At 34.5% G+C, this 12759-nt stretch overlaps 1 protein-coding gene across 1 annotated transcript; it reads right to left on the bottom strand.

Moving 5' to 3' along the window:
- Positions 1–274: 274 nt before the first annotated feature.
- Positions 275–1325, bottom strand: LOC148166865 (uncharacterized). Its single transcript, XM_088048399.1, has 5 exons — positions 1179–1325; positions 868–1131; positions 693–800; positions 562–642; positions 275–511 (listed from the first exon to the last, which is right to left on the bottom strand). Exons 1-5 carry the CDS (start codon positions 1323–1325, stop codon positions 275–277), a joined length of 837 nt encoding a protein of 278 aa, XP_087904525.1.
- Between the last annotated feature and the right edge of the window lie 11434 nt (positions 1326–12759).

Raw genomic sequence — 12759 nt, forward strand, 5'->3', positions numbered from 1 at the left:
GACGTTTTCCTATACTGTCAATGGGAATAAGAATGTCTGTGGAAAAAGCTATGGATATTATAACAGCAACTGCAGTTCTTCACAATATTGCCATTGATATGAATGAAGAAATACCAGAAGAATGGTTAAATGATAATGAAATAATAGGGGGGGAGGACGATCTACCTCAAGCGGAAAGAGATGGTGTCAGTGGACGACAAGCTCGTCAATTACTAATTAATCAGCATTTTGCAAATTTGTGAATTAATTAATATTTTATTTACAAGTTTACAAATTAATTATTGAGTTTATTTTTTGACTGTTCCAATTGTTGACGTAATAACATAATCTTTAATTCATGTTCTTCTTTTTCTCTCTCAGCCCATTCTTTTCTATCTTCCAATTCGAACTTTAGCAGCGCCGTCTTTACTTTATAATATTCCTCCTTCGCAGTGATAACAGGATTAAGCACGGTAGGTCGTAATTTTTTTGACACAGGTTCTTTTAATTTGTTGGGGGTATAACTGCTCCACTAAAACAATAAGTTTATAAATTTGGTGTCTACTGTTATGAAATACTCACATTGTTTGTTCTTTTTGTACTTGCAGAACTTGCTGGTTTCGGTTCTTCGAAATCCATCTCAAATTCTAAAATTTCTTGATCCTTAAATGTCGTAAAATATAAAATTTTAAATAAATGCATAATTAGTATACTCTTACTGCATCCAGCACGACGCTGCTTCTAGGATCTAGGTTTGGTTCCACAATTTTTTCATTGACTTGACGACCGCTTTTTTTTTGTAGTGGCAACATGTTTATCTCCTATAAAAAGTACATAGAACAATAGTAATCATATTTCAAAACAATAATGTTTAATAGAAATGCTTACTTGGTCTGCATCACAATCAAAACTATTTTGTAAACCAAACACAGTTTTTGCACTTATGATATTTAAAACTGATTCTGTCACGGGATCACTATTTTCTGCTTGCGACGGTCCTCCGCCCGTTTTTTTATAAAACGTTTTGTTTTGGGCAGCGCTTTTCCTGGCCTTGGTTTTTAAGTTTTCATATTTGGCTTTTAATTGATCCAAAGTTCGCATAGTATTTGTTTTGGAGTTAAAATTTAACTCAATGCTGCTCCAAGCTTCATACTACAAACAAAAAATATAAAATTTGAACTTGTAAAATTATTATTTACCTTTTCTTGAATTGTCACTTTATTGGACATTTTACATTCCACTATCGCCTTCAATTTATCCACTTCTTCTAACAATATTAATTCTTCCTCTTTGGAAAAATTGGTGGAACGTTTTCGCAGAGGAGTGGAAAAAGCACACGAATTCATCTTTCAGTCAATTAAAAATGTTGTTGTTTAGTTGAACGTTTCGTCTATACTGACTGACCGTCTATAAAACTATTCCAAAATACCTAAAAATCCCTCGCATTTTCACTCCAGATGTTGACCATTCGGCCTAAAATCTTTCATCCTTCCATAAAATGTCCCAACATTTTAAACTAGTTTACCATAAATTTATTATTCCAAAACTATATGCTCAAACACGTACGTACCTACCACAAATTTATTCACTTATTCTTGACACTTACCTTCGAACACAATTTTTTAAATTCCCGGCTGATTACACGAATATTAACACAAAACTCCCTATTTTAGTATAGTTTAGAATGTGATTTCCCCTAAACGCGCTTTTAGTTAAAAATTCATCTGTCACCGTTTATGAAACAGGGGTTCGCTTTAAAGGAGCAGTTAGCGTAAAGGTGCCTTTTGTTAAAGGCGCTTTTAAGGTCCGATTATGAAACTGGCCCTTAGTTGTCCTCGCAATCAACTCGCGATAGATCTTTTCGTTACATTAAACTTTTTTTGAAAAATAAGCCGCACATTCCTTGAAGTATTCCGCATCGATCAATACCAAGATCATCATCATTTGGGGATTTCTGAGCAAAATATTTGAACGTAAAGATAAAAATTATGTGATAATTAACATTGGAGCTATGCATTCGAGTGAATACAAACACCTTAGATAAAGAAGCAAACACGGCAATGCCCAATGTATAACCATAGGGAAGTCTCCCCCACTCTCGTCTATCCCCTCCTTACTTCTAAACAACCTTAACAAACCAAAAAATATCACTAGGAGGTTCAACCCAATACTCAATTTTTCCTACAGTCCCAAAACTTGGACACATGCTGGACTTTAAACCTCACGTTCAAAATAAACACATTCTCAGAGAAATCCGCTTATTTCGATGCAACACGACGATTTCTCGCTGATTTTCGATGTTTTCTGGCTTGAATTCGCCAAGAATAGTTCGAAATCTATAAAACCATCACTTCTAATCAAGATTTAACAGCTGAATTGCAAGAAAACAGCAAAAATCTGCACGAAATCATCAAGATTCTTAGAGAAATCCGCTTATATTGATGCAAAACGACGATTTCTCGCTGATTTTCGATGTTTTCTGGCTTGAATTCGCAAAGAAGAGCACGAAATCTACAAAATCATCACTTTTTATCCAAAGAAAATTTATTGGATCAATTCTTGGTGTTGTTGACAAATTATCAAAATTACAATTTATTTCCCAAACACCAAATTTGACAAAAAATGCTGACGCGCGTTTCGATAGCAATGCTATCATCATCAGAGCGATGATTAAACTGATAAAAAAACTGATAAAGTTTAATCATCGCTCTGATGATGATAGCATTGCTATCGAAACGCGCGTCAGCATTTTTTGTCAAATTTGGTGTTTGGGGAATAAATTGTAATTTTGATAATCACTTTTTATCAAGATTTAACGGCTGAATTGCAAAAAAACAGCAGAATTCTGCACGAAATCATCAAAATTCTTAGAGACACCTGCATACTTCGATGCAAAACGACGATTTCTCGCTGATTTTTGCCGTTTTCTGGCTTGAATTCACAAAGAAGAGGTCGAAATCTACAAAATCACCAATTTTTATCAAGATTCAACGACTGAATTGCAAGAAAACAGCAGAAATCTGCACGAAATCATCAAAATTTTTAGACAAATCCGCATATTTTGATGCAAAACGACAATTTCTCGCTGATTTCCGCCGTTTTCTGGCTTGAATTCGCAAAGAAGAACTCAAAATCTACAAAACCACAAATTTTTATCAAGATTCAACGGCTGAATTACAAGAAAACAGCAGAAATCTGACGAAATCGTCAAAATTTTTAGAGAAATCCGCATATTTCCATGCAAAACGACGATTTCTCGCTGATTTTCGCCGTTTTCTGGCTTGAATTCGCAAAGAAAAGCTCGAAATCTACAAAACCACCAATTTTTATCAAGATCCAACGGCTGAATTATAAGAAACTAGCAGAAATCTGCACGTAATCATCAAATTTTAAAAAAAATTTGCATATTTCAAAGCAAAACGACGATTTCTTGCTGATTTTCGATGTTTTCTGGCTCGAATTCGCAAAGAAGATCTCAAAATCTACAAAACCACAAATTTTTATCAAGAGTCAACGGCTGAATTACAAGAAAATTGCAGAAATCTGACGAAATCGTCAAAATTCTTAGAGAAATCCGCATATTTCCATGTAAAACGTCGATTTCTCGCTGATTTTTGCTGTTTTCTAGCTTAAATTCGCAAAGAAGAACTCAAAATCTACTAAACCACAAATTTTTATCAAGATTCAACAGCTTGTAATCGCACGATTTGAATTTAAAAGTACCGCCGCCGTGGGGCGGAAGTGACATGGCCACCCGCCCGCCTAGCGGAAGATACGGAACGGGGGGGCATTTTGAGCGCGTCCTAAAACGTTGCTGTATCTTATTTTCTATATTTTCCGACAAACTGTAACGTGTCGTACGATGCCGCGATTCAAAAATTCTTGTTCTTTTTTTTGTCGTTTAAGAAATGAAGAAAGAAGAAGAGGGCCCAAGTCGTCATATGTATGTCTTGTCTGTTTCAGCCGATACCACGCGGGACTTTGATTTAGGTGATTTATCGTAATGATCCTCGGTCGATATTAGAGTGTGATTGCTAAAACCGTCTTTTGCTTCCCGCGAGAGTGAGAATGTGGAGGGAATGAGTGTCATTGGTCGTTCGGTTTTCAGCGGCAAATTCAAACGCTTTATCTTTTCGGGTGTCCGTATTCTGACTAGAGGCCTTTGAGGTACTCCCAAAGTGGAGTGTTGCGGGTGCTAGTCGGCCGGGTTCGCCCGGAAACGCCGTCGCCCGTAAACCCAGTCCCGGGTGTATTTTATTATCCGAAAATTCCAAAGATGTGATGATGATCTAATGTGCTATGGTGGACGAAAACTGAGAAGAAGAGGCAGGCAAACCGCAATACGACAATCAACTTGCAATTCAATTCAAATTTCTCGCAAATCCAAAACAAATCGTACAGACACGTTACTACGCTTTTCATAATTGTAATTTTCTTGTTCAAATCATTGTAATCTTTGTAATAGTTTTTGAAAAGATCAAGGATTATGGGTAGCTTAGTAGTTGACTGTGAAGGCTAGGTTTTTATCCCACTGGGTTTTTAGTCCAGCCAGTCTTGTAATGAGTGGTGGTGTTCATGTAAATGTTGTTTTTTGTTTTTTTTCATGACTGTAAACGAGTTTCGTACGTTTTGACTAAACACACTTACTACGGGTCTAACGGTCGTTGCATGACTAGTTTTTCATTTTCCATTCTAAGTCACTAACTACACTACACTACACTAATACAGCTCTCCAACCCATTTGTTGTTTTATTTCACTCTTCCGTTTGTGTCGCTTTTGCCCGTTACACTAAAGAACCGAGGTCCGTTTTCTAAATTTTCTTTAGTAATTTTGTTTTTCTCAAACACAACGTAGGTCCTAACCGTTTTTGACGATCACAGCCAAATTTTGGATTTTAAATTTCGCGGTCATTTAGCGCCATTTTTAAATATGTTTTGTGTGCATGTTAATGTCTTTTTGGTGGGCCTTTTGGGTTATTACAAGCTGAATTACAAGAAAACAGCAGAAATCTGACGAAATCATCAAAATTCTTAGAGAAATCCTCTTATTTCGATGCAAAACGACGATTTCTAACTGATTTTCGCCGTTTTCTGGCTTGAATTCGCAAAGAAGAGCTCGAAATCTACAAAACCAAAAATTTTTATCAAAATTTAACGGTTGAATTATAAGAAACTAGCAGAAATCTGCACGAAATCATCAAAATTTTTAGAAAAATCCGCATATTTAGATCTTAAAGATCTACTTACCAGTTAATTTCTCAAATTACTGTAAAATAATAAAATGTTATCATTTCCAATTAAAACTGGTGTTTACTTTGATTCGTTTCTTAAAACGATGAAAAGTAACTGATACTGATACTTTAATTAATATGGATTAAAAGCAACTATGCTATTATGAATTATTTGTAACATCACTATTATGAAGTACATATAAGCATTTTAGATACATCTTAATGTTCATGTTTTCATAAATAACTTAAATGAGTCCGTAAAATAGCTATTTTGAATGCATGAAATAATTTACTATAATTAATTAATGAAGTTACATCAAACATACCCGCAGTATAAAAATGATTCAGTTGATTCACCACAACACCGATATAAAAGATAGCAACAACAATCGCCAAACATTTCCAACGATTTTGACAAACTATGGTAATAACGTCTCCTTTTTTTCTGAAGTTTCTTCGTCAGTTTCACTGACAATCGCAGGAAATCTCCATAAGTTATCTCTTCGCTTGTGTCAACCTACAAGCGATTTTGTTAATGCTGAAAGCAGAAGATGCAAGAGAGCCACTAACAATAGCAATCCTATCAGAAGCCCATTTTTTTAATTCGGTATAAAATATTACACCAAGCGACGTTCTAGAGAGGCGTTCAGAGTCATTAGGACCTTCTAAAATCGTTGCAGATATGTTGGGATGGTAACAGTTGTTGTTCAACTGAGTGTTTTCTTCTTATAATGAAAACAAGAAAATAAAAATGTTTAACTTGTTCTGAAAGGTTGTTAAGAAAAAAATTGTGTTAAAAGCATTAAAAACTTGTAATAACAATAATTATTTCTAGTATAAGTGGGTTATTTTAGATATTACAGATAAATACAGATATTACAGTAGAACCTCGAGTATATATGCATCACAAATCCAAAACCTACTACTTATTTAAAAAATTTAAAAATAATTTTTTCAAGATTCGATCACCGAAAAAGTTTTGTTACTAACTTTAATTTCGCTAAAATCGCTCAATTATTAACCGCTCTTATTAACAAATTTGTTTGTTAAATAACTATAGTTCTTTCCATTTTATAAAATTGTTTTTAGTATTTTCTTGTAAGAAAAAAGGCGCTTTTTTTGGTAAATTGTTTTTGTTTATTTATTGTAGAGTCTATATTAGATTGAATCATTAATTACACTGACCGACAAAAAAGTTAAAACATTTCGTAATTCTACAAAAAAGTTTTTTGTGTTAGTTAAAATCATTTCAAATTTCTATTTAATTGAGACTGAGAATTTGAAGCTAGTCTAAATTATATTTGATGATCGTAACTGATTCCAGATTACAGTTGTCAGAGATCATAGTAACAATGAAAAGATACAAAAAACACGTAAGTTAAAAATAAAACACTTTTAATTCACTTTTTTTTAATTTTCGTTTGTGCTTGTTTTCGGAAAATAAAAATTTTGTTGTTATTTTAGCATACCAAATTAAAAAAATTTTAGAATTTTTCTATTCTATAATTTTTTCGATATAAGGTAAGTTGGCGCATTTTTTTTAACAAAAATTTAATAAAAATTGACCAAAAGTCATATTGTTGTAATAAATTGTTAACAATTTTCACATAAATATGGGTAGCAGAGTAACAAAAAATCTTCAGTTAACCGTTTTCGAGACAAATAAACAAGAAAAAAATTGTTTCTTTTTTTTTATATTTTCCTTCATCTAAAAGATCATTTAATTAGAAATAAGTGATTATATTGAGTTGTCATATATCTCAAAAACTGAGGTCCTAGAAAATGTTTGCAGTTTTCTTGCAATTCAGCCGTTAAACCTTGATAAAAATTGGTGATTTTGTATATTTCGAGCTCTTTTTTGCAAATTCAAGCCAGAAAACGGCGAAAATTAGCGAGAAATCGTCGCTTTCCATCGAAATAAGCTTTCTCTAAGATCTAAGAATTTTGATGATTTCGTGCAAATTTCCGCACTTTTCTTGCAATTTACTTGTTAAATCTTGATAAAAGTTGGTGATTTTGAAGATTTCGTACTCTTCTTTGCAAATTCACGCAATAAAACAACAAAAATCTGCGAGAAATCGTCGATTTGCATCGAAATATGCGGATTTCTCTAAGAATTTTGATCATTTAGTGCAGATTTCTACTGTTTTCTTGCAATTTAGCCGTTGAATCTTAGTGAAAAGTGACGATTTTGTAGATTTCGTGCTCTTCTTTGCGAATTCAAGCCAGAAAACAACGAGAATCAGCGAGAAATCGTCGTTTTGCTTCGAAATATACGGATTTCTCTAAGAATTTCGATGATTTCGTGCAGATTTCTACTGTTTTCTTGCAATTCAGACGTTAAGTCTTGATTAAAAGTAATGGTTTTGTAGATTTCGAGCTGAATTCTAATGATTTCGTGCAGATTTCTGCTGTTTTCTTGCAATTCAGCCGTGAAATCTTGATTAAAAGTGATGGTTTTGTAGATTTCGAACCTTTTTTTGCGAAAGCAAGCCAGAAAACAATGAAAATTAGCGAGAAATCGTCGTTTTGCATCGAAATATGCGGTTTTCTCTACGAATTTTGATGATTTCGCGCAGAATTCTGCTGTTTTCTTGCAATTCTGTTGTTCAATTTTGATTAAAAGTGATGGTTTTGTAGATTTCGAGCCTTTCTTTGCGAATTCAAGCCAGAAAACAACGAAAATCGGAGAGAAATCGTCGTTGTGCATTAAAATATGCGGATTTCTCTAAGAATTTTTATGATTTCGTGCAGATTTCTGCTGTTTTCTTGCAATTTAACCGATAAATCTTGATTAGAAGTGATGGTTTTGTAGATTTTGTGCTCTTCTTTGCAAATTCAAGCCAGTAAACAACGAAAATCGGCGAAACATCGCCGCTTTGCATCGAAATATGCGGATTTCTTTAAGAATTTTGATGATTACGTGCAGATTTCTGCAGTTTTCTTGCAAATTAGCTGTTAAATTTTGATTAAAAGTGATGGTTTTGTAGATTTCGTGTTCTTCTTTGCAAATTCAAGCCAGAAAACAACGAAAATCGGCGAGAAATCGTCGTTTTGCATCGAAATATGCGGATTTCTCTAAGAGTTTTGATGATTTTGCGCAGACTTCTGCTCTTTTCTTGCAAATCAGCCGTTGAATCCTGATAAAAAGTGATGGTTTTGTTGATTTCAAGCTTTTCTTTGCAAATTCCAGCTTGAAAACATCAAAAATCAGCGAAAAATTGTCGTTTTGCATGGAAATATGCGGATTCCTCTAAGAATTTTGATGATTTCGTGCAGATTTCTGCTGTTTTCTTTCAATTCAGCCGTTAAATCTTGATTAAAAGTGATGGTTTTGTTGATTTTGTGCTCTTCGTTGCGAATTCAAGCCAGAAAACATCGAAAATTAGCGAGAAATTGTCGCTTTGCATCGAAATATGCAAATTTCTCTAAGAATTTTGATGATTTCGTGCAGATTTCTTGCAATTCAGCCGTTAAACCTTGATAAAAATTGGTGATTTTGTATATTTCGAGCTCTTCTTTGCAAACTCAGGCTAGAAAACATCAAAAATCAGGGAAAATCGTCGTTTTGCATCGAAATATGCGGATTCCTCTAAGAATTTTGATGATTTCGTGCAGATTTCTGCAGTTTTCTTGCAATTCAGCCGTGAAATTTTGATTAAAAGTGATGGTTTTGTAGATTTCGAGCTTTTCTTTGCGAATTCAAACCAGAAAGCAACGAAAATCAGCGAGAAATCGTCGTTTTGCATCGAAATATGCGGATTTCTCTAAGATTTTTGATGATTTCGTGCAGTTTTCTTGCAATTCAGCCGTTAAACCTTGATAAAAATTGGTGATTTTGTATATTTCGAGCTCTTTTTTGCAAATTCAAGCCAGAAAACGGCGAAAATTAGCGAGAAATCGTCGCTTTCCATCGAAATAAGCTTTCTCTAAGATCTAAGAATTTTGATGATTTCGTGCAAATTTCTGCAGTTTTCTTGCAATTTAGCCGTAAAATTTTGATAAAAGTTGGTGATTTTGTAGATTTCGTGCTCTTCTTTGCGAATTCAAGCCAGAAAACAACGAAAATCAGCGGGAAATCGTCGTTTTGCTTCGAAATATGCGGATTTCTCTAAGAATTTCGATGATTTCGTGCAGATTTCTGCTGTTTTCTTGCAATTCAGTCGTTAAGTCTTAATTAAAAGTGATGGTTTTGTAGATTTTGAGCTGAATTTTGATGATTTCGTACAGATTTCTGCTGTTTTCTTGCAATTCAGCCGTGAAATCTTGATTTAAAATGATGGTTTTGTAGATTTCGAGCCTTTTTTTGCGAAATCAAGCCAGAAAACAATGAAAATTAGCCAGAAGTCGTCGTTTTGCAACGAAATATGCGGATTTCTCTAAAATTTTTGATGATTTCGTGCAGATTTCTGCTGTTTTCTTGAAATTCAGCCGTGAAATCTTGATTAAAAGTGATGGTTTTGTAGATTTCGAGCTTTTCTTTGCGAATTCAAGCCAGAAAACAACGAAAATCAGCGAGAAATCGTCAATTTGCATCGAAATATGCGGATTTCTCTAAGAATTTTGATAATTTCGTGCAGATTTCTGTTGTTTTCTTGTAAATCAGCCGTTGAATGTTGGTGAAAAGTGATGATTTTGTAGATTTCGTGCTCTTCTCTGCGAATTCAAGCCAGAAAACAAGAAAATCGGCGAGAAATTGTCGTTTTGCATCGAAATATGCGGTTTTCTCTAAGAATTTTGATGATTTCATGCAGAATTTTGCTGTTTTCTTGCAATTCAGCCGTTGAATCTTGGTAAAAAGTGATGATTAGTAGATTTCGTGCTCTTCTTTGCGAATTCAAGCCAGAAAACAACGAAAATCGGCGAGAAATCGTCGGTTTCATCGAAATATGCGGTTTTCTGTAAGAATTTTGATGATTTCGTGCAGAATTCTGCTGTTTTCTTGCAATTCAGCCGTTGAATCTTGGTAAAAAGTCATGATTTTGTAGATTTCGTGCTCTTCTTTGCGAATTCAAGATAGATAACAACGAAAATCAGCGAGAAATCGTCGTTTTGCATCGAAATATGCGGTTTTCTGTAAGAATTTTGATGATTTCGTGCAGAATTCTGCTGTTTTCTTGCAATTCAGCCGCTGAATCTTGGTAAAAAGTCATGATTTTGTAGATTTCGTGCTCTTCTTTGCGAATTCAAGCCAGAAAACAACGAAAATCGGCGAGAAATCGTCGTTTTCATCGAAATATGCGGTTTTCTGTAAGAATTTTGATGATTTCGTGCAGAATTCTGCTGTTTTCTTGCAATTCAGCCGTTGAATCTTGGTAAAAAGTCATGATTTTGTAGATTTCGTGCTCTTCTTTGCGAATTCAAGATAGATAACAACGAAAATCAGCGAGAAATCGTCGTTTTGCATCGAAATATGCGGTTTTCTGTAAGAATTTTGATGATTTCGTGCAGAATCCTGCTGTTTTCTTGCAATTCAGCCGTTGAATCTTGGTAAAAAGTCATGATTTTGTAGATTTCGTGCTCTTCTTTGCAAATTCAAGCCAGAAAACAACGAAAATCGGCGAGAAATCGTCGTTTTGCATCGAAATATGCGGTTTTCTGTAAGAATTTTGATGATTTCGTGCAGAATTCTGCTGTTTTCTTGAAATTCGGCCGTTGAATCTTGGTAAAAAGTGATGATTTAGTAGATGTCGTGCTCTTTTTTGCGAATTCAAGCCAGAAAACAACGAAAATCGGCGAAAAATCGTCGTTTTGCATCGAAATATGGGGTTTTCTCTAAGAATTTTGACGATTTCGTGCAGAATTCTGCTGTTTTCTTGCAATTCAGCCGTTGAATCTTGGTAAACAGTGATGATTTTGTAGATTTCGTCCTCTTCTTTGCAAATTCAAGCCAGAAAACAACGAAAATCGGCGAGAAATCGTCGTTTTGCATCGAAATATGCGGTTTTCTGTAAGAATTTTGATGATTTCGTGCAGAATTCTGCTGTTTTCTTGCAATTCAGCCGTTGAATCTTGGTAAAAAGTCATGATTTTGTAGATTTCGTGCTCTTCTTTGCGAATTCAAGATAGAAAACAACGAAAATCAGCGAGAAATCGTCGTTTTGCATCGAAATATGCGGTTTTCTCTAAGAATTTTGATAATTTCGTGCAGAATTCTGCTGTTTTCTTGCAATTCAGCCGTTGAATCTTGGTAAAAAGTGATCATTTTGTAGATTTCGTACTCTTCTTTGCGAATTCAAGCCAGAAAACAACGAAAATCGGCGAGAAATCGTCGTTTTGCATCGAAACATGCGGTTTTCTGTAAGAATTTTGATGATTTCGTGCAGAATTCTGCTGTTTTCTTGCAATTCAGCCCTTGAATCTTGGTAAAAAGTCATGATTTTCTAGATTTCGTGCTATTCTTTGCGAATTCAAGATAGAAAACAACGAAAATCAGCGAGAAATCGTCGTTTTGCATCGAAATATGCGGATTTCTCTAAGAATTTCGATGATTTCGTGCAGATTTCTGCTGTTTTCTTGCAATTCAGTCGTTAAGTCTTGATTAAAAGTGATGGTTTTGTAGATTTTGAGCTGAATTTTGATGATTTCGTACAGATTTCTGCTGTTTTCTTGCAATTCAGCCGTGAAATCTTGATTTAAAATGATGGTTTTGTAGATTTCGAGCCTTTTTTAGCGAAATCAAGCCAGAAAACAATGAAAATTAGCCAGAAGTCGTCGTTTTGCAACGAAATATGCGGATTTCTCTAAAATTTTTGATGATTTCGTGCAGATTTCTGCTGTTTTCTTGAAATTCAGCCGTGAAATCTTGATTAAAAGTGATGGTTTTGTAGATTTCGAGCTTTTCTTTGCGAATTCAAGATAGATAACAACGAAAATCAGCGAGAAATCGTCGTTTTGCATCGAAATGTGCGGTTTTCTGTAAGAATTTTGATGATTTCGTGCAGAATTCTGCTGTTTTCTTGCAATTCAGCCGTTGAATCTTGGTAAAAAGTCATGATTTTGTAGATTTCGTGCTCTTCTTTGCAAGTTCAAGCCAGAAAACAACGAAAATCGGCGAGAAATCGTCGTTTTGCATCGAAATATGCGGTTTTCTGTAAGAATTTTGATGATTTCGTGCAGAATTCTGCTGTTTTCTTGAAATTCGGCCGTTGAATCTTGGTAAAAAGTGATGATTTAGTAGATGTCGTGCTCTTTTTTGCGAATTCAAGCCAGAAAACAACGAAAATCGGCGAGAAATCGTCGTTTTGCATCGAAATATGGGGTTTTCTCTAAGAATTTTGACGATTTCGTGCAGAATTCTGCTGTTTTCTTGCAATTCAGCCGTTGAATCTTGGTAAACAGTGATGATTTTGTAGATTTCGTCCTCTTCTTTGCAAATTCAAGCCAGAAAACAACGAAAATCGGCGAGAAATCGTCGTTTTGCATCGAAATATGCGGTTTTCTGTAAGAATTTTGATGATTTCGTGCAGAATTCTGCTGTTTTCTTGAAATTCAGCCGTTGAATCTTGGTAAAAAGTCATGATTTTGTAGATTTCGTGCTCTTCTTTGC

The sequence above is a fragment of the Gnatocerus cornutus genome, unplaced genomic scaffold, assembly GCF_029298725.1.
Source record: "Gnatocerus cornutus isolate USDA-ARS CGAHR unplaced genomic scaffold, icGnaCorn1.1 Chromosome12, whole genome shotgun sequence".
Classification (NCBI taxonomy): Eukaryota; Metazoa; Arthropoda; class Insecta; order Coleoptera; family Tenebrionidae; genus Gnatocerus; species Gnatocerus cornutus.

What these genes read in the sequence shown, in the direction of transcription:
- LOC148166865 (XM_088048399.1), bottom strand. Translation starts at nt 1,325, where the DNA reads ATGAATTCGTGTGCTTTTTCCACTCCTCTGCGAAAACGTTCCACCAAT. An exon ending in TTGATTGTGATGCAGACCAA is followed by an intron (nt 801 to 867) that starts GTAAGCATTTCT and finishes TACTTTTTATAG; the next exon opens with GAGATAAACATGTTGCCACT. An exon ending in GTACAAAAAGAACAAACAAT is followed by an intron (nt 512 to 561) that starts GTGAGTATTTCA and finishes TTATTGTTTTAG; the next exon opens with TGGAGCAGTTATACCCCCAA.